The sequence below is a fragment of the Pleurodeles waltl genome, chromosome 1_2 (assembly GCF_031143425.1).
Source record: "Pleurodeles waltl isolate 20211129_DDA chromosome 1_2, aPleWal1.hap1.20221129, whole genome shotgun sequence".
Lineage (NCBI taxonomy): Eukaryota > Metazoa > Chordata > Amphibia > Caudata > Salamandridae > Pleurodeles > Pleurodeles waltl.
This window is the reverse complement of record NC_090437.1, coordinates 43,574,444-43,593,132: the sequence shown is the minus strand read 5'-3', so window position 1 is coordinate 43,593,132 and position 18,689 is coordinate 43,574,444. Positions and strand designations below refer to the sequence as shown.

The window sequence follows — 18,689 nt, the reverse complement described above, 5'->3', positions numbered from 1 at the left end:
GTGAACGAGGGTCAGATTTCTTTGTGTCCCCGGTTAAAAGCGTCGTGGGCGCAGTGTTCGGTCGGAGCTCCGGAATGGGTGTAGGACATAATAGATGTGGTGGTTTGGTGCAGAGAGGAGTCCAGTCAGTCGGGGAGTAGGGCAGGAGGTTGGTGGGAGGAGCAGGGAGGTCTGGCTGCTGCAGCTGGTGTTCTAGGTTTTTGTAGATGTTGCGATCTTGGTGTGGAAGTATTCATCGAGTGAGTTGCAGAGGGACTAGGAGGGCTGTATGGTGTTTTTGCCGCCATATGGGGAAGAGAATTCTCTCAAGATGTAGAATTTTTCCTTGCTGCTGTTGGTGAACTGGAGGCGGGTGGTGAATGCTGCTTTCTTCGCATCTCTGATGGTGTGGTGGAAGGATTTGTGGGCCATCTTGAAAGCTGTGTGGTCGCTTGGGTCTCTGCTGGAGCGCCAGCGTCTCTCCAGACGTTTGTATTTGTGTTTTTCTGCTTTGAGTTTAGGGGTACACCAGTTGGCGTGCTGATTGGTTCTTCTGTTGCTGAGGCTTTGGAAGGGTATGATGAAGTTGGCGATAGTGGTGATTCATTCAGATAGGTGTACGAAAGCTTGATTGACGTTGTCAGAAGTGTGGGTGGGTGGCGATTTTGAGGGTGGTCTTCCATTGGGATTTGGTAATGGTGTTCCAGCTTCGATGGGTGGTGGGGGTGGGGGGAGTGGTGATGATGGTCTGTCGGGTGATGGCGATGGTAAAATGGATGATGCTGTGGCCCGTCCAGGTGAGATTGGTTGTGTGGCTGAACTGGATCTTGTCTCTGGACGTGAAGATGGAATTGAGGGTGTGGCTGGCGATGCGCATTGGGTTGGCGACAATCTGAGGCCCAGGTTATGCATGGAGTCTAGCAGGGTGGCCGAGTTGTTGTCTGAGGGGTCTTCGATTTGGAAGTTGAGGTCGCCAAGGAAGAGGTAAAGAATGACTGTATTCCAAGGTGGGGGGGACAATGATTCGAGCAACGGTGTTGCAGAATGGAGGGTCGGGGTCCAGGTGTCTGTAATCAAGGGTACTTCTGATGGGTGAGTTGGTTTGGGGGAGGCAGTTGAGGTGTTCCACATAGGGTGGTGTGGGTGGAGATCAGCAGAGGTGGTGAGCCTGATGGTGTCCTTGTGGATGATGGCAATTTCACATCCCCAGGTCTGCCTGGCTGGTCTCTGTGGGTCATTTTGTAGCCGGTTGGGGTGGCAGTGGCTGTGTGAGGGGCTGAGGAGTCATTAAGCCAGGTCTGTGTGAGGAACACAACGTCTGGTCTGGTGGTGGTGGTGATTATGTCCCAGTGTTCAATGGCGTGCTTGGTTAGGGAGCAGACGTTGAGTAGCAAGCATTGTAGTTTTGGCTGGTGGTCGGTGGTCTTAGCAGGGGTGCGTGGTTCTGTGGGGTTGCAGATGAAGTTGCACTGTAGGTAGGCAAAAGCTCCTTCAGTGTCTTTGTGTGAGCGGGTGCAGCAGAGTGTGCTGCAGTGACTTGGGTCCATGCCTCGAATAGTGGATCTGGAGTAGCGGTGGACCAGGACTTCTGGTACTGGGTGCAGTTGGAGGACGGATGGGTGCAGGCAGGCTTGCCTTTGGCACGGCCGCTGCAAGGCTGCATGGCAGATGGCATTTAGTAACCTTGGGGGGCTGCAAGGCGGAGGGCTGGCCTGGGGGGCGAGGCCGGTGATGCGCTAGCCCTGCTGGGTTAGGCGCTATACTCCAGTGATTGATTTCCAACATTACCAATAATTAACTTATTGCAATTTTTGGTCACTCATCAGATATCGGTAGGTATACATTTATAATTTCACAGCTATATCTAACAACCATTCAACTAGAATATTCAGTCAAGTGATTAATTCTCATATCACTGGATATCAACAACAAACTTGTGAGAGCATTTTAGATTAATAATGAAATTCCAAATGTGACATTGTGGATGACGGATGCCATAAAAAATAGCAATCAAGTTTTTGTGAAAATGTATTATGTATGGGTGATAAATGTGAGGATCACCATTCTAAGATGGCGACTATACAAGAAACTGTGATGCTGTCCTCCTCCTGTTTTTATGCACAGTGCTATGGTGGTTCACACTGGGTGTATTCAAATGAGAAACGACGTATGGCATAACTGACATGACCAAGGCGCAAGCCGAAAGGCGTTGTCCGTTCCTCCAAGGTCTGTTCTTCCTTGTTTTCCAAGGTTTACCAAGGGATTGAGTTAAGGCCTCCTGTTAAGTCTCAGGGACATCAAACGCTTCATCTGCCAGCACCTGGGCTCCTGTGCTGAGAACCCTGTCCTGCACGTGGTGCCAGATCCAGTCTAGGCCCTTGAAGGAGATTTTTGGTTCTACAAGGGAAACATCCACACATCGGCTCCGTCATTCCAAACCAATGTGCTGCTGCAAGAATTTGATGCATCGCTGCTGCCTGCACCTGAATGTGGTCCCCACTTGATGCAATGACCATGGTTTTCTATGCAGCCCCCAGCCTTCTGTTGCAGTGCAACTAGAAGAAACACTGCTGCATGAGTTTCGAGCACCTCATCACTGAAATGTATGATGCACCGCCCTGACTCCGATGCAGCGCCTGCTTCATCGCTGAGAGATTGATGCATTATGGTTGGATTTCCGAGACCGCACGGTAGTAAGGAACCAACGCTTCATGCCACAAACAACGCTTCACCTCCCCTGTGGCAGTAAGGAACCAACGCGGCACCTCCCCTGCAACAGTAAGGAACCGACACATCTGTGGCTCTTTTGACCCATCACCTCCCTTGTGGCCTGCATCGTCTTTGTCTTTGACGCATCTCAGGTACTTTGCCTTAGTCACACACTTCATTGACTTTATGGACCTACAATTATATTTAATCTTTTAAAGGTGATATCTTTGCTTGTGTATATTGGATTTTTGTCGTTTTGATCATGACAGCTCATGCCAAGCCACCAAGGGGATGGGTAGGGGTTATCTTAGCTGTGTGATTCCCTTACCATGACCGGAGTTAGGGTCCCTAATTGGACAGGGTGCAAACCACTGCCAACTAGAGACCCCATGTCTAAATATAATTATATATCTCCTGTCAAATGATTTCTAAAAATGTACAATATTTTATTTACCAAGGACTCAGTAACACAATGTGACGTAATCGCTAGAACAGAATGCATGAGAGTTTGCTTTAGAATGATGGAGTTCACAGATACACGCAGAGGAAAAAAATGTGTGATTTACTGCTCCTTGTGTGGCTGAGTCATTCAGCAGGTACCAGGCTGAGGAGGATGCTATACTGTCCACGTTATGCAGCAGTGCTTGCTCTCCCCCTGTTAGTTACCAGTGCTTTCCTTGCTCTGGTGATCTGTAAATGATTGCTCTTGCAGTGCGAATATAAGGGCACCCTCTTGCATTTGGCACAAGTCTGCGCTGTAGCATAATCTGTGGTCTTCCCACATTATATGCCTAGATCTCTCTGTTGCAGTAGGCAGTGGTTTAAATGGATACATAGAAGTGGTGGTACCATATACCTCAGTACCTACTAGCTTCTGAGAAGTGCTGGGACTTTCTGATCAAAAGTATCATACCTCTGCCGAGAAGTGCAGGTAATACTCTTACTCTCAAAATAGACAAGGGCAGGTACTCCGTACCAGACAGTACAGGCCCATTTAAACCACTGGCACTACGTGCTGATACCCATCATCTTTGATGAGGCTTTCTGCGCCCAGTATATGTGCTAGCACTCACTCTACTCTCCTGATAATCAAAAATACTCTGCCCATTTCTGCTGCTAGGCATTTGGCTGAGATTACGGTGATAGTTGCTTGCATGCTTTATGGGTGCCTGCTGATTGCTGTCTGTCCCACTGTAGGTCGGTTACTTGGCTGCGTGGTTTCTGTTCAGGTGATCACATTCAAAGTGCTCTGAAATTTCCAATTGTGTTTGTGTGTGGATTATGACAGTTTCTTTGGCCCTTGTTGTAATGGTCACCTTTTGCCATTATTTATGCAGCCTGGTGTGTTGTTCACTCTTTATATCCTGGTATAAAGGCCTGGAGAAATACATTCTAGTGGGGGTAAATGTTAAACATGCTGTGTCTTCAGTTAAACCGATATTTACACAGTCTTGTTCTGACTACATGCTATTTATATCCAGTGGTCGAAGTGGGTGGGAACAGGAGGGCACGACATGCCCATACTTTTCTGATTTATGAGAAACTGTTCCCTTACTTTTCATAAAAGACAAACGTCCCAGGACGGTTAATTCCTTTATTGAAATGTTTCTGTTGAAGTCATGCAGTGAGTCTTCTGTGCTGTGAAACTGAAGCCTGGCAGACAGTTAAACAAGCCTTTCTTCCAGGATGCCTGTTCCCTGAAAGAAATGCAAATGTGCACAACAAGCTAAGCTGCCAATGTATAGGGTAATCTGTAAATGAAAGGGACGGTACTGGCTTTAATTGAGCGAAACACTCAAAGCTTTGTGATGACAAAGATTTCTTTTTAAGTGGTAATGCGAAGAATTAACTGAGCTGTGATGTGCATGCTTTTAATTGAAATTGTATTTACAAAGTATTTACTACCACTGACCTGGTGTTGAAGAGACAATTATGTCAGTAAAACTGTATTACGTTCAGTTTGGGTATTACTAAAATCTATATTTTGGAAGAACCTTTCTGTCTTAAACCTTTTTGTGCATTTTGTAGCAGTCTGTATTATATTGTGTGTAGTGCAAGTTTAAAATAGTGACATCTGTTCACACAGGCTCTGACCTCGTTGCACTAAACATACACATCACTATTGTCTACCACCAACCAAGATTTAATTCTATGGCCCCCTCGTTACACACATACCTCTGCAGTGCATAACTACTAGAGGTTTCATAATATACCTACTGTAGTGCATTTCCTGCTGAGTAACAACATTTTTTAAAATTTATATTTAATTTAGACTGTGTGCTATTTTATATGTAGCTACCTGATGGTGAAAGACACGAAAAACCTTCAGAATATATATATATTTTTTTAACCACACCTTGACCTCGGCCCCCAGGCTCTCTGCTCTGTTGCATGCAGCATCAGTTCCCAAACCTTTTTAATGTACTTCGATCATTGTTTATATCCTTTTTTTTTATTTTTTTTATTCTGCCGCACCTAACTGTAAACATCTATTAGAAAAGCCGTGCGTTCCTATGCCGACTCCCCATGACTGAACCTTTTCTGAAGAGAGGGTTGCGAATAGAAACTACTCAAGGTAGCTTGAATGGAGGGGAGTTTGCTAGCTGACGGCAATATTCAGTAAGCAAGGCGGTGTAAACTCGTATTTTACAACTTAATGCTACTGTGCTGATTTAATTAAAGGGCAGTCGAACGCGGAGCAGAAATGTCTGTGGGAAATTGTGCTTTCGGGTGACCTCATTCTCCTCCCGTGCCTCAGGCCTACACGAGGCATGTAGATAGGGAACTACTGTCGTTGTTATGGTCTCTATCACGCGCTGCTGCGCGCGACTCACTTTTACATCAGATGTTCGATTGCCTTGGACATTCGTGAATGTATATTGGCACGTTCGTTTAGAAGCAATGGCACTGTATGTTATGTTTGTAAAGTGCCCATTTTGGCACTGGTGAGTTCTGGGCTGTCCAGTGAAATTTTCTTATAATTTCTGGGCAGCCATTCTACAAATGATGACGTGTGTAAAGGTGATGTATTGTGGTCATATACTCCGTCAGATGGCTGTATCTTATTCATTGAGCTGCGAGCGTATGACGTGTGAGTAATGGGTGTAAAGGAAGGCATACCCCGGGGCCTGGCGCCGATGGCACACAGCTTTACATACACTGTAGAGTGTATTTGTTCTTATTTGTGACAGACCAATTAATATGGCACTTTGAATATGTACCATAAGTGAAGGTTTCTTCCCCTACGTCATTGACAACCTTTCATCTTATTGTCCTTTGTGTCCTTTGCTGGGCTAGGACTAAAACTGGAAGGAGGTCAGACTAGGTATTTGCTCCACAGTCTAAAGGATGCGGCGGGGATAGCTTGTGAAATAAGTAGTTCGCATTTCTAAAATTTTAAATATGTCCAAACTCCAAAGAGAAATTGAACAAAAAGCGCAAGGGCTTTACTGCATGTTTTTGATGGGAAATCTTTGTATTACCAAAAACCCTGCAGCTTTTTATCAGCATTATAACAAATCTTATTTAATGTAGAAACCATAATGAAAAAAAAAAGCTATCAGTACCCTAGTGTAGAGGAGCTCATTTGGGTTATGCACTGGTTCCATAGTGGGAAGGTGCTCCATTCATAATGAAGGGCGCCACAAAGCCACGTTTGTTGAGTGCGGGTGCTACTTTAACAAAAAAGTGAAGAAATAGGGACTCAGTTCTGTAATTAATTTCGTGAGGACAAATGAATAGGTTTTGTTTGGTCAGGTTTAAAACCATATTTATTAAACGATATTGTCCATCACATTTTCACTGCGGTTAATATAAAATTATTTTTCCGCTAAACGAAGGTGTTCCTGTCAAAACGGGTAAAAACAAAAACAAAAAAAACTATTTCACTGGCATAGCTATCTATTTTGATCACATACCCCAGCTCAGCTATGCATCCTTAAGTTGAAAATATAATAGAATTATAGCGAGATACCTGTCAAAAATGGGATTGTTTTCCACAGAGGGGAGCAAATGACGTTAAACTGACAACGCGATCAAACTGTGAGTTATCTATGACGCCATTTGGAACCCCGAGGTCGAAAAGTTCATGTTTATAGCTACCCATCTTCCACTATTATGTTATTAATGGCCCCCGATCCTCTTCCCCAGCGCACATGGCCATGTGTAAGTGGAAGAGAAGTCAAGGAGAAGCCACACACAACGTGGCCACACCTCCTTCAGCCCTCTCCCCATAAAAATGTTAACCTGGATTTCTGTCAAGCAATCCCCACCGACCTCGTTAGTGCACTTCTCTTCCCAACTACATAAACGCCTGGCATCCTGTTATCTAAACATCCTCCACCACACTGTCGCAATTTTAAAGAAGCATTGGCAAAACCAATATGTCTCGCCTTTGGGAACCATTGGCTTTTCCATAGCCATGCTGTACAACATTCATGATGCTGGGCAGCATGACTTAAGGAAAAAGGTTTAGTAAAAAGTCAAGTCCTTTTGTAGGTGCGTGCAGCGCCCACAAAATGTGGCAAGCATTTTTAAATTGCAGCACATGTTGGGAACGAACAACATGGAGGGCCAGTGTGCAGAGGAAGCAACAAGGCAGGGCAAGTAGGAAGTAACATGGTGGGGTGGAAGGAAGCAACACGGCGCGAGTGAGGTTGTGAAGTAAGTGATGAAAACCACACAGAAGTGGGTGAGAACAGAAGCTGTGGGCGAGAGAAAGATAGCATGGGTTGAGGGAACTGACGAGGTGGGCGGGGTGATGAGGAGAAGCAGTTGATGAAGGATCAATGTAGAGAGGGCAGGTAAATGTACATGGGTGAGCAAACAATGGAGGAGCATGAGGGCAGGGAGGAGAAACAATGAGTGAAAGAGGGTGTGGGTGGGAAGAACCAGCACGGAGGGCAGGGGTGGGGAGAAGAAGCTAAAGGGTGTGTGGATTTTTAAGAAGGGGAATCACATAAGACAGAGATGGAAAACACACTTTCTCTCATTGAGTTCTTAGACAAAAATAAAAAAATAGCTCCCTGAAAACGAGCATGAGTACCAAACAATCATAAACATTGTAATGAGGCTGTGTTCCCTGGGAGGGGCAAACACAAGTCTGATGGAAAAGCCATTAAGTAAGACGGAGGAAAATGAGCGACAGTAAAGCCAACCAATATTAAGTTGTGGGTGGCCTCCAAGCCCCTCTTTGTTCTTGGTTAGCTTGCAGTTTGTCTCACCACAGACAGATCCTGCATTGTCTAGTATGCTGGAACATAAAAGGAAACAATACAAGGCATCCTGCCAGCCTCCCAAACTAACCATTAGACTTACCGTCCCACCTCATCCCAGTATTTAACAAAAACAGTACCGGTGTCCTGCCATAGAGCTGTTGAAGCAGTTTGAAGTGGAGAAATCGACAGGTTTAATTTTACAACCATAAAGTGACCTTGCAGTCATGAAAAGTTTGTTACCAGAGCAAAGTATTCTCCATTGTTAATTTAATATTGAATAGGGGACAGGGTAGCACACAGAAGTACTTGAAGCCCCACAGATGTGTACATTTGTGGCTATTCACATACCTCTTGCAAGTCATTTCCCATCCTGGAAACCAACACAAATGTAATCATGTGATTGAAGGAGACAAATGCTCATTCGAAGGTGGGTAAGGGAAGGAGCCATTCCTATGTGAAATAGGGGTAGCATAGCAATAGGATGTTTTTCTCTACAGGGAAACATGTTTTCCTTTGGAGAGATAAAAGCGCTACAAGTTCATTGCCGACATACTTAATTCCTTGGAATTCTGTGTATGGAGAACCACTGTATATCTACAAATGTGATACACCTCCAGGAGTACTCTGCTATTTGTGAATCCAATGAATATTGTAAATATACCCCAATGTAGGTGTAATCCTACATGAGTATATTTCTTAATTTTTGAAACCTGTTTTCATGATCGGGCACTAAGTTTTGTTTTGTCTGGCCACGCATGTGCTTGAGACTAGACGTAATGCTGCTTTTGGCACAGGCAACTAGATAAACAATACTAGAAAAGGTGAGCCATCTGCTTATTAGAAAGCAGTAAGATGTGAAGAAGCACTGATGAGGGTGTTGTTGCTATGTTTCTGGGTGACATCAATACAGTTTTCATCTAATCAAGCCGTTAATTCTATGACCTGATTCACTTCCCTTTTTTAAATTCCGCACTATTGGTGACTGAATAATAAATGTTATGATATCTTTTGATTGTTCATGTGGAGTAAGTTGTTGATCGAGAATATAACTGTTCTGTAGGTGAAGTTTTGACTGTGGTCTGAATGTTTGTGGATATGTTGTCGCAATGGGTCTAAAATCTTATTGGGACTTTTTCAGATCCTGCACGAATTTACAAGCATTCTCACAGCGATACGTACAGTTCCTCTGGTGAAAGTGGCTCTCTTATTTCATCGGACCCTGATTTCCTACAAGGTAAGTCTCACATCAGTTGGCAAGCACATTGTAAACTGTAACAATACATGACTCCCTCTCCCCCCGTTTTTTTTTTTTTTTACTGTTTTGTTAGTGCTGCTGTTTGTTGATGTTTAATCATTAGGTCTCCCTATGAATGATCATTGAGTGCTTTGTTGCCATTGTACAAGCCACCAGAAGTTGAGTACGATCGTGAGAAGTATCAACATTCCCAGCCGAGCATCCATACCCAAGTTACTAATCCTTGCTTCTGGTTGCCTTGCCTAACTAGTTCTTGCCTTTACCTGGAGCCTTCGCAGCAGTCGGTTGTTCCTTCCTGTCATTTCATGCTGTAGTAACAAGCAAATTAATGTTTCTGTTCTGTTGTGATTTTGTTTAGTCGAGGAATACTGAGCTAAAAAGTGAACATCAAGAGTGACTTACGGTATGTCTGAAATGCATCTATTCTCTTTTAGGGAGGAGTTCTTATTGTGTTACACTCCATACTAAACCAGTAAGATTCTAATAGGAGTCCATAGGTTATGTGCATATCAAGGAGCCAGATAACTGGTGTGTGAGTGCCTGAAGTGAATGCCGGTGCTAAACTGACGTTTTTTTAACTTTACTAATGAGACGTTTTAGTTTTCTTCATCTAAGGTGTAGGTTATTTTTATTTCATGTTGTTTTGCACCTGCTGTTGTCCTCACACTGGACTCCATGGTTACATCAGAACCCTCTGTCCTTAAAAAACACGACTTAGTACATATTCTCTTACACTTCTCATGTATGGATAAGTAAAATGGGCACAGAAGAAGCACATTAGAGAACTGCGGGCAAAACATATGGGAGAATTAATTTGTAAAGGGGAAACATTGTGCTCTTGATTTCATTTAATCAGTAAGACATAATTAAGCCTACCAGGAAGATTGTCTCAGGTAACAGATCGCTCGTTTGCTGAGCCAAAGATGTAGTTGGAAGCTCAGGAATCCAAGATTATCGGCCATCTCTCTTTGCTGAAAATGTCCCAGAGGATAACCGATTTTCTTGAACTGTTTGAATGACATTTATTGGTCACCTTTTTGGTTCACGTGAAGACTGTAGTTAGTGAGTGCTTGACACCCAACGGGAAAGATCCAAAGTAGTATTTGGGCCTCGCACGATTCTTGGTCAGCAGCAGTGAAGACTTCCATTTGGTGGAGCATGTAACTCGCATGAGTCCAACTTTGTGGTTATTCGATGTTTAACAAACTCGATATTCAAGATTAGTATTCAGATTCGAGTTAGTCTTTGAAAGGTTGAAGTTGTTGAAGCTTGTCACCAGAGTGCGAAAAGCTTCTTAGGGCCAAGTTGTGTCGGGTATTGGTTTATTTATGGAAGCAAGGTGAAAGTAGGGAGGGGAACATTTATTTTCACTGCTCCTTTAAATCTTTGATTTGTCACAAAGATTTTTTTTTTTTTTGTCAGTTTACATAGTGATTTTAAAGAAAACCCGTTTCTCGCGTAACTGTTCAATGAGAATTAAGATGTGTCAGGAAAACGTACTTTAATGAGTACATTTCAATAAGCCACTTTAGTGATTCGTGTAACATTGTATTTTTCCAAAACTGCTTTTCACTGGAAGCTATTCCACTGAAGTGCCATGCTTCTGTTGCTGGAGTAAGAGAAAACATGTGATCCTAAAAGGAGTATTTTGATAGAACTCTGCACGGTCATCAACAGAAAGCAGCAGGTCGTTTTCGCTTGTAAATAGATCTTTTTTTCTGAGGGGGGGCAGTCGGAGAGTGTGTCCGTTTTACCAAAACTATGGTAGTAGCTTCATACAGCGCATATGATGCTGCATTGACATGTCATAGTATGCTGCCCACAACACCTAATCACCATAGAATGAAAGTGATTAACTGTGTAATGATTAGGTACATTGCATTAATCTGTACCCCTTATCATCATTAAAAAGAACAAGTGATGGACGGAATGCTGAACAATGTCAAACATTCACCCCCAGTACAGAGATCTAGGCCTATATCCATCATTTTTTGCTGCCCTTGCCATTCCAGTTTGGACCCAGCCATATGCAAATCAGTCTTGACAGTGTTCCCCATGGGAACAGTCCCACCCGAACTGCCAAGCTAGGTCTTTCCTGGACTGGAAACAAGCATCCTGGGGCCGGTTTTGCGATATCACCCCTCCTCAGCCAGGCTAACTTTTATCCAGTGGCATGGGGAGCACGGGACCCACGTCTGGGCATACCCTTCACACTTAGGGCGACAAATGCAAAAAGAACAAGTGATGGACGGAATGCTGAACAATGTCAAACATTCAGAGATCTGGTCCTAAATCCATCGTTTTTTGCTGCCCATGCCATTCCAGTTTGGACTCAGCCCCCTTATCAGTGCCACCTCAAAACATGTCCTTGGCATTGTCGTCACCACCACTACAAGGACCAGCTCCAGACATACCTACATTCACACCAGGGCTGAGTTCTGCTAAACATATCACCAAAGGGTTCAAATGATAATCCATTCGGCAAAAGGTAGCAGGATCCTTAGCTAATTCCAAAGGTGCTCCCCAAAGTCTTGAGATCTCATGTTAGCGTTTTATTATATGCTGACGACTTTGCTTTTTTTTTAGATATAACTAAGAAAGTGTACTTATTTTGAAATTAACAAACTAAGTATTAATGTAGCCAATACCTAAGGGCTAGCTAGTGTTCATTTAGACTAGTGCTCCGTTCTCACAACACACTGTTATAAAAAAGGAAACAAGCTGTTAAACAATATAAATGTTTTGGAATGTTATTCACAGATAATCTCTCTTAGTTTACACACTTGAAAATGTGCTATATTAACGCACAAACTACAGAAAGTGCCCCTGGGAAGTTTAATGAGCCATGCAAAGATGCTTCTATGATCCTGTTAATCATGGCCTAAAACTGTACTGTTATCCCCTCCTGCCACAATTTATGTCTATTTTAAACATGGAAGTAATTTGAGGCTAAATATTCGAAGATTGCATTGGCCCTCCACAATAGTACTGTACTTGAAGCCCTTCGACTACAGTAATGACTGTGATCTCTGAATTGGGTGGCTGAGGCACAGTTCATCTCGTTCACTCAGGCACTGCTGAAAGGAGATGATTCATTGGTAGAAAATCTTTTTTTTTTTTTTTTCTTTTTTTTTTAGGGGAGCATCATCCACACTGGGCTAAGGCATACTTACAGTTTTGCTCTCTGTGTTAGATGAGTATACAACATTTTCACTCTGTGAATGCTTTCTAATGTGAATTTACGCTTCTAAAAATAAGTTGAGTGTTGAAGCATGAAACCTATAATCAACAATGTTAACGACATGAGCACTAAGAAGCCTGTAACCTTTTCGGTTCTATTCAAAAGTAGCCCAGGATTTAGCCTAGTTCGAGCTTATCCTGGATTCTGTTCATGGGCATTTTTACCTTTTAAACATGGCCAAATAAACAGAGGTTCACATCATATTAAACTGTTAAATTCACATTTTAATTGAAGATCTTTTGTTCCTCTTAAGTGTTACTTGTAGGAAAGGACCTCTTAATGTATGATCACCCCTGATGCTTCTGGTTTTGTGATTCTTTAGTGTACTGGGGCCTGCTGTCCTGGCCCCAGTGCATGTGCTCCGATCCCCAAAGTATGTGTACACATGGCTAATATCTAATTGGCTCATTTAACTTACTTATGAATCCCTAGTATATAATTCAAGAGGTACCCAACTTTTAAGGTTTAAGCCAAATAAAAGAATTTATGATTGACAAGAGGTACCCAGAGCTAGTAAGTTAAATGTTACTATTGGACTTCAGCACTTAGTTGTCACGACCACAGTGACAGGTGAAAACGTGACTGTAGGCCCACTGCTGCAGCCTAGCCAGGCATGCTTAAATCATTCAACTTGATGTGGCAAACTAAACCCCTATGTCAGGTCAAATCATTCCTTTAATATATGAATAGGTCTCCCCTAGGGAAGGCCTGGTTAGCCCACCAGCCAGGGTGCTTAATATTAAAAAGAAGGACATGTCCTTTTGTGCTTATGATGCCCTGATAGTGAAAGCACTAAATTAATTTATTTTGCTGTAGCAAGACCGGTGGTCCCAGTGGCCCCAGTGGCTGACAAGGAGTTTAACTAGCCACTGCATTAACTATTGGCCTCCATTTGGGAATACCAAAGATATTGCTCTGAGGTAGCAAACTAATTGTTACATTAGACCTGACTCATTGCTGAAATCAAATACAAGGTAACTTTTAATAGAAAGGGGTTTTTAGAAAGTCACCCCTTTGTTACCCAAAACTTCAGCAGCCTTTCCTGTGTATTAGCAGCAGTTGTCACCTGAGACAACATGTTGCCCACTGCTAGGAAGTGTAAAGCGCTCCCAAGAACAGAGAACAAAGAACTGGTGAAGGCTGGAGTTGTGCCCTTCTCCAACAGTTTGACCAACAGGTGGTTTCCATAGATGGCCCACCTTCAGCGAGCAAACTTCCACAAGCAAATGGCGATCACACCTTCGCCTGCCTACTCCTTTTTATTTGGCAGACAGTCTGGCATCTCATCCAGAGGAGAAAAAACAGTTGCAAAACCAGTTTCCCAGGAAGGGTGGTTTTATTGTGCTAGGCACACACTAGGATTGTGTTCAGGGCTTCTCACAGGGGAAAAAGGCTTGTACTACCTTGCATTCAGATAAAAAGGGGTTATTATGGGATTGTTTGGTGGTCAACCCCCCCAGGAAGTGATGTAAAGTTGGAAGGTTAGCCTTGTAGGAATGATCGCCTCTTTAGCTAGTGAGTCCTCCACTCCCACAAACAAGATGATGGCATCAAAGTGGCACCCCAGACCAAGGGTCCTCAGGTCACTGATGGACTGGCAAGATGGCAGAAGAAGCTCTGGCCTATTGCTCCCTGGACCTATCAAAGGAAAGCTATGCCAAGTAAAGACTGAACCTCCTGATCTCAAGAGTCTGTCGAGGACGAATGTGCCTACTGTTGGTGCTCTAGTCATGCCCAGACCTGAAGGAAACCTGCCCTGCTGCTCCCTGGACCCAGCAAAATGAGGCCTCACCGAGAACTGAACTGAACCTGCTAAACCAGAGGGACTCCTAAAGATAACTGTCCCTGCAGTGGCCACTTGTAAAAATAGAGATCTTCTTGGGCCAGGGCAGAAGTGACACCAAAAGCAAGGTGGCCAGTCCTCTGACTGCACCGGGAAAATGAAGACTGAAGGTAACCTGCCCTCATGAGAGCCCCGCTGCCTGGTATTGCCTGGCCACTGAAGTGCCTGTTTGGAGACCAAGACCTAACCTGCCCAAGGTGTCCTTAAGTCTCCGGGTCTGCTCGGCGTGGCCAAAGTGGATCGTGATCATTCTCCAAGAAGGAGACACTCACTTGTGAGCAATTGTTGAAGACTGCTGTACCCTGAGATCAGTTGAACAGTGGCAACTGAACCTGCACTGAACTCCACTGAGCCTTTGTGGGAGACCGAGATTTGAGGCCGGAGATGACCCATGAAGAATGCTCGCCACATTTCTTCCACAGCTCCAGCATCCTCAGTCTTTTCTCAACAACCTGCATCCCCAATATCAGGACCACTTCTTTTTGGAGCCACAATCCAGGAGAAAATTGGTCCCTGTGCCTGGCTCCTGGCCCATCGAGAGTAGCTCAGAACATGACCTAGAAGACAATAATTCACAAATGGAAATGGAACAAATTGATTTGGCTGTTGTACTCTAATGCTGTAACCCAGTGGTTTGGATGCCGTCTTCTGCAACCTTCCTTCAAGACTGTGCAAGCCGTCTTTTGGTTGCAAAACTATCATAGTGAGTGTTGCTCATTAGTACTTCAGGTCATTGGGAGCAGAATGCTTCTGCACAGTGGCTATGAGCTAATCTATTGGGCAGATGTTACCAATTTCACTGTGTTACAGAAGACTGCCGAACCTGAGGCACCCGAGACATGCCTTGGAACTTTAGCTATACATAACTGTATGTGGCACATTCCTCATACTTGGGCAGAACAAAGACAGAGAACCAAAAGGCAGAATGTTGAAGAGCACCGGAGTGCTGGAATCAGTAAGGGATTTCACAACAGAAAAGTTTATGAAGTCACCAGAACCAATTCACAGTCCACAGCCACTGAAGCTTATCAGCAGAAATATATAAAATCCAAGTAATGGATAACTATTTCAATTCCCTATGCCAATGTGACCAAGGGGTTCAGGCCTAGACAGAATTACTACAAGAACCATGACTGAGTTTGCCTCTGTAATGCCAAATACCATGGTAGCTGGCCAATTAGGGTGCAGAGTGTTGTGTCCCTCTATTTTCCATCCACCATTCATGCAGTGTAAACTAACGGTCTGAGACAGCAGGAAGAGAGGTTTCGGGGAAGTGGTTAGCATGCCTGCTTGTGCATGGATGTTTGTCCAGAGTCTCTTTTTGTGAATCTATTCATGTGTTTAAATGAATGGGTGCATATGCGTGACTGAGAGCATGTAAGATGTTTCACTTTCTGGTTGGAGGTATTGCAAGGCCTTGGGGATGACAGAGGGAGGTGGGAGGACATAGGACTTTGACAAAGTTGGCAAATGCTGACCAGATGAGATATCCAGACAAGCAGCCCGGGCTCCTGCCACAGGCTGTCATGCTCCCACCAGGCCTTCATAGGCTGCTGAAGATTTAGATATGCTGGACAGAGATACGCACAAGCTCAAATAAAATGACCTACTGGTGATAGAACGTGAAAATGAAAGAATGATGGCCACAGAAATACAGAAGAATATTTAAAAAGGCGGGGAGGGGCAGAAATGAGATAAAAAGTAATTTCGGTGAAAGAATGGAGCTACAACACACGTGCAAAAATGCAGGACAGAGTGAGACAATATGAGGCATAAAGTTCAGCAAACACTACAGATTAGTGTAATTTCATATCTTGTTTGGAGGAATTCAATCTTCTAGATTTGTTAATTCTTACATGACATTAGTATTACTCTTACTGTCTATGACCAAAATGTAATGGAACTTTTTGGATGAATCTAGCTAACCCTGTAAAATCTATGTAATATGAGCAATAGCTCTGATACCTGTGGCTATCACCTCTTTCTAACCCTATGATTATCTGTTGTTTACTGACTGATATCATGTTTGTGTATTTTAGTCCTTTTTGAAAGTTGATTTTAACTGATAATATATGACTGATAATCTGCTTAGAAGAGTAGGATGATAAAATTTAAAAAAACGGCAGTAAAAGTGAAGAAACATGCTACATGCATCTTGAAAAATGCCGGCGGTCACATCAAGTGTTTTACCTGGATTATTTGAAGAAGCTGTCAAATCAATTTCTTTATAGACAGTGTACCTAATAATTGTACTGCAAAAGTTGCAAAAGGGTTACGACATTTATCCCTGCCTGGAGGAAGTCACACTCACTCAGTCGGGGAATTTAGAGCCAATAGTTTGGCCATACCATTTTTAAAGTTGCCCAGCTATCACTAGTTAAACTAATAGTGACATTAACAATAGAGCCCTCTTCATGACCATTTTTAAGAGACCACCAATAACTTCGATGACCACAGTTACATAGTTCTAGCCATCCTTACCAATATTTTCTGAGCATTAGGTAGGGCCCGCCTCCAGATGAGTTAGTGCTTTATTTTCAGATAGCACAGCTCTGATACAATGAGCAATCTTTGCCTTATTCTGTGTCTAAGATGTGCTTTCTGAAAATGAAGCACTAACTCACGCAAAATTTAGGGTTTATAACTTGCATTGTAAGCTTTGCAGGTGCCCCAGCAGAATAATCATTCGCCTTTGATGCAGTTGTTCAACAGATACACTTTGAGTCGCAGATTTGATGGTTGTCTCCTAATCTTATCTATATGTGTCAATGATATGATTTTGGTCAAAATGCTCTCTGCAGGTTAATCGGGTTAGACTGTGTTATGGGTGAAATTTGTTCCCCACGCACTTCACAATCCAGTTGATTTAATTAACATTTTGTTTTGTCAGTCATAGATGAAGAAAAGTAACTCCAAACTATCAATGGGAACTGCCTGTTAAAGGGACGGGATCATTTTGGTTTTCAGTCTGTTTCATTAGTATGTGCATTCTAGTAGTGACTGAGTCTCGTTAATCTCCTTCTGTTGGTATTGACGCCCAGCTGGTCTTTGCACACTTGGAAGCTCTTTGATCTCCAACATTATTTGCTGCCACCAGCTCCAGAATTCTTTAATAGGTTAATTCGGGTTCAGGTATTAAAACATATTGGAGTAAACCGATTATCCTTACGAACAAAACTCGGAGTGGCAAAGTAAAAACAAATTATGTATTTGTAAAATCCTTTATTAAGAATTGATAGTGCACAGATTTCACTAAGGCATTGGCTCTTCTGCTCTGTGCGCCGAGTGTTTGTTCCGAACCTTACGATAAATTGTTTCGAATTGAATATTGAAGCACGGATTATTTTAGTTGTGCACAATGAAATTTAAAAATTGTAAAGTAGATAACAACAGATTGTGTGAACGAACACATCCTTTTAAAATAAAGAATGCAATCCAGCATTTGATCCTCCTGTTGTGTTATTTTTTGCCTTTCTCTTTCCATCCTTTCTTCTGTGTTCTCACTTCCTCAATGTGTGTGTAATAGCACCTAGTGCCGGTGTGATCTGAAGTTATTATTAGCTAGATGCACAGCGGCACAAAAACAGGCTTTTACGGTCATTAATGGCTGCCATATGTTTACCGGAAATCCCACAAGCAGAGCAGGAGCAAGTATGGCGTGCATTTGAGCTAAGGTAATGCAATTTAAAACTGTGAACGATTCTGTATGATTCTTATGAGATTGATAATGTAAAGCTGAATATTTTATATTTGATGAAATGGTTTGTAAATTGATTTTATATGCATATCCTATCAGGATTAGTTTTACCTACTGATGTTATGCACTGTGGAAGGTGCTTAGGCTTGCTTATGATGAAACACAATAATGAAGTATTCAGAAAGCCGGGCAGGCAAGGAACCAAAGAGAAGATATTGGGGCAGGACCACACTGAAGTCACTAGTGGGCGTTGGACTGGGTTGGAGCCCAGTCCAAGAGCAAATTACTAACTGCTGCCCGAATGCCCTGTCCACCGCGAGCCTTTTGCTTTCAGGACATGAACGCATGCCCCATGACTTCACACGCAACAAGAAGCCTGTTAATTCATTTTCAGAACAATACTAACCTGGAAGATTTTAAGCAAGATGAACGTCTTCGTCCCTAAAAGATAATAATTAGATATCATTTTCTTTCTTGTGTGAAGATTGCTTCCATTGGTGTATTCGGTTTTAAAGAGAATTCTGAGCATTGCACCGGAGAAATCTCTTAGCAATGAAAAGTTTATTTTCTTAATGACAATAATAACAGTTTGAAATGTCCATTTGCTTCGCCCATTACTACAACCCTGCGTTGGAATACATTGTGGATTTGGTGAGAGAGATTGAAACTGCAGCTTGTTGATCTGAATCAGTTGACTCTGTTCACTTTTAGGACCACATTTTGCTTGGCCTTTCCTGGTCATTCTAAAT

At 43.0% G+C, this 18,689-nt stretch overlaps 1 protein-coding gene across 9 annotated transcripts in view; it reads left to right on the top strand.

Annotated features, from left to right (window-relative positions):
* The window catches only part of PTPN13 (protein tyrosine phosphatase non-receptor type 13), a 1,045,801-nt gene that overhangs the window by 395,927 nt on the left and 631,185 nt on the right, over positions 1–18,689 (top strand). For all 9 annotated transcript variants that reach the window (XM_069236135.1, XM_069236143.1, XM_069236122.1 and 6 more), the window contains exon 8: positions 9,043–9,138. In XM_069236135.1, the coding sequence (XP_069092236.1) occupies positions 9,043–9,138 (96 nt within the window). The remainder of the gene's footprint in view (positions 1–9,042; positions 9,139–18,689) is intronic.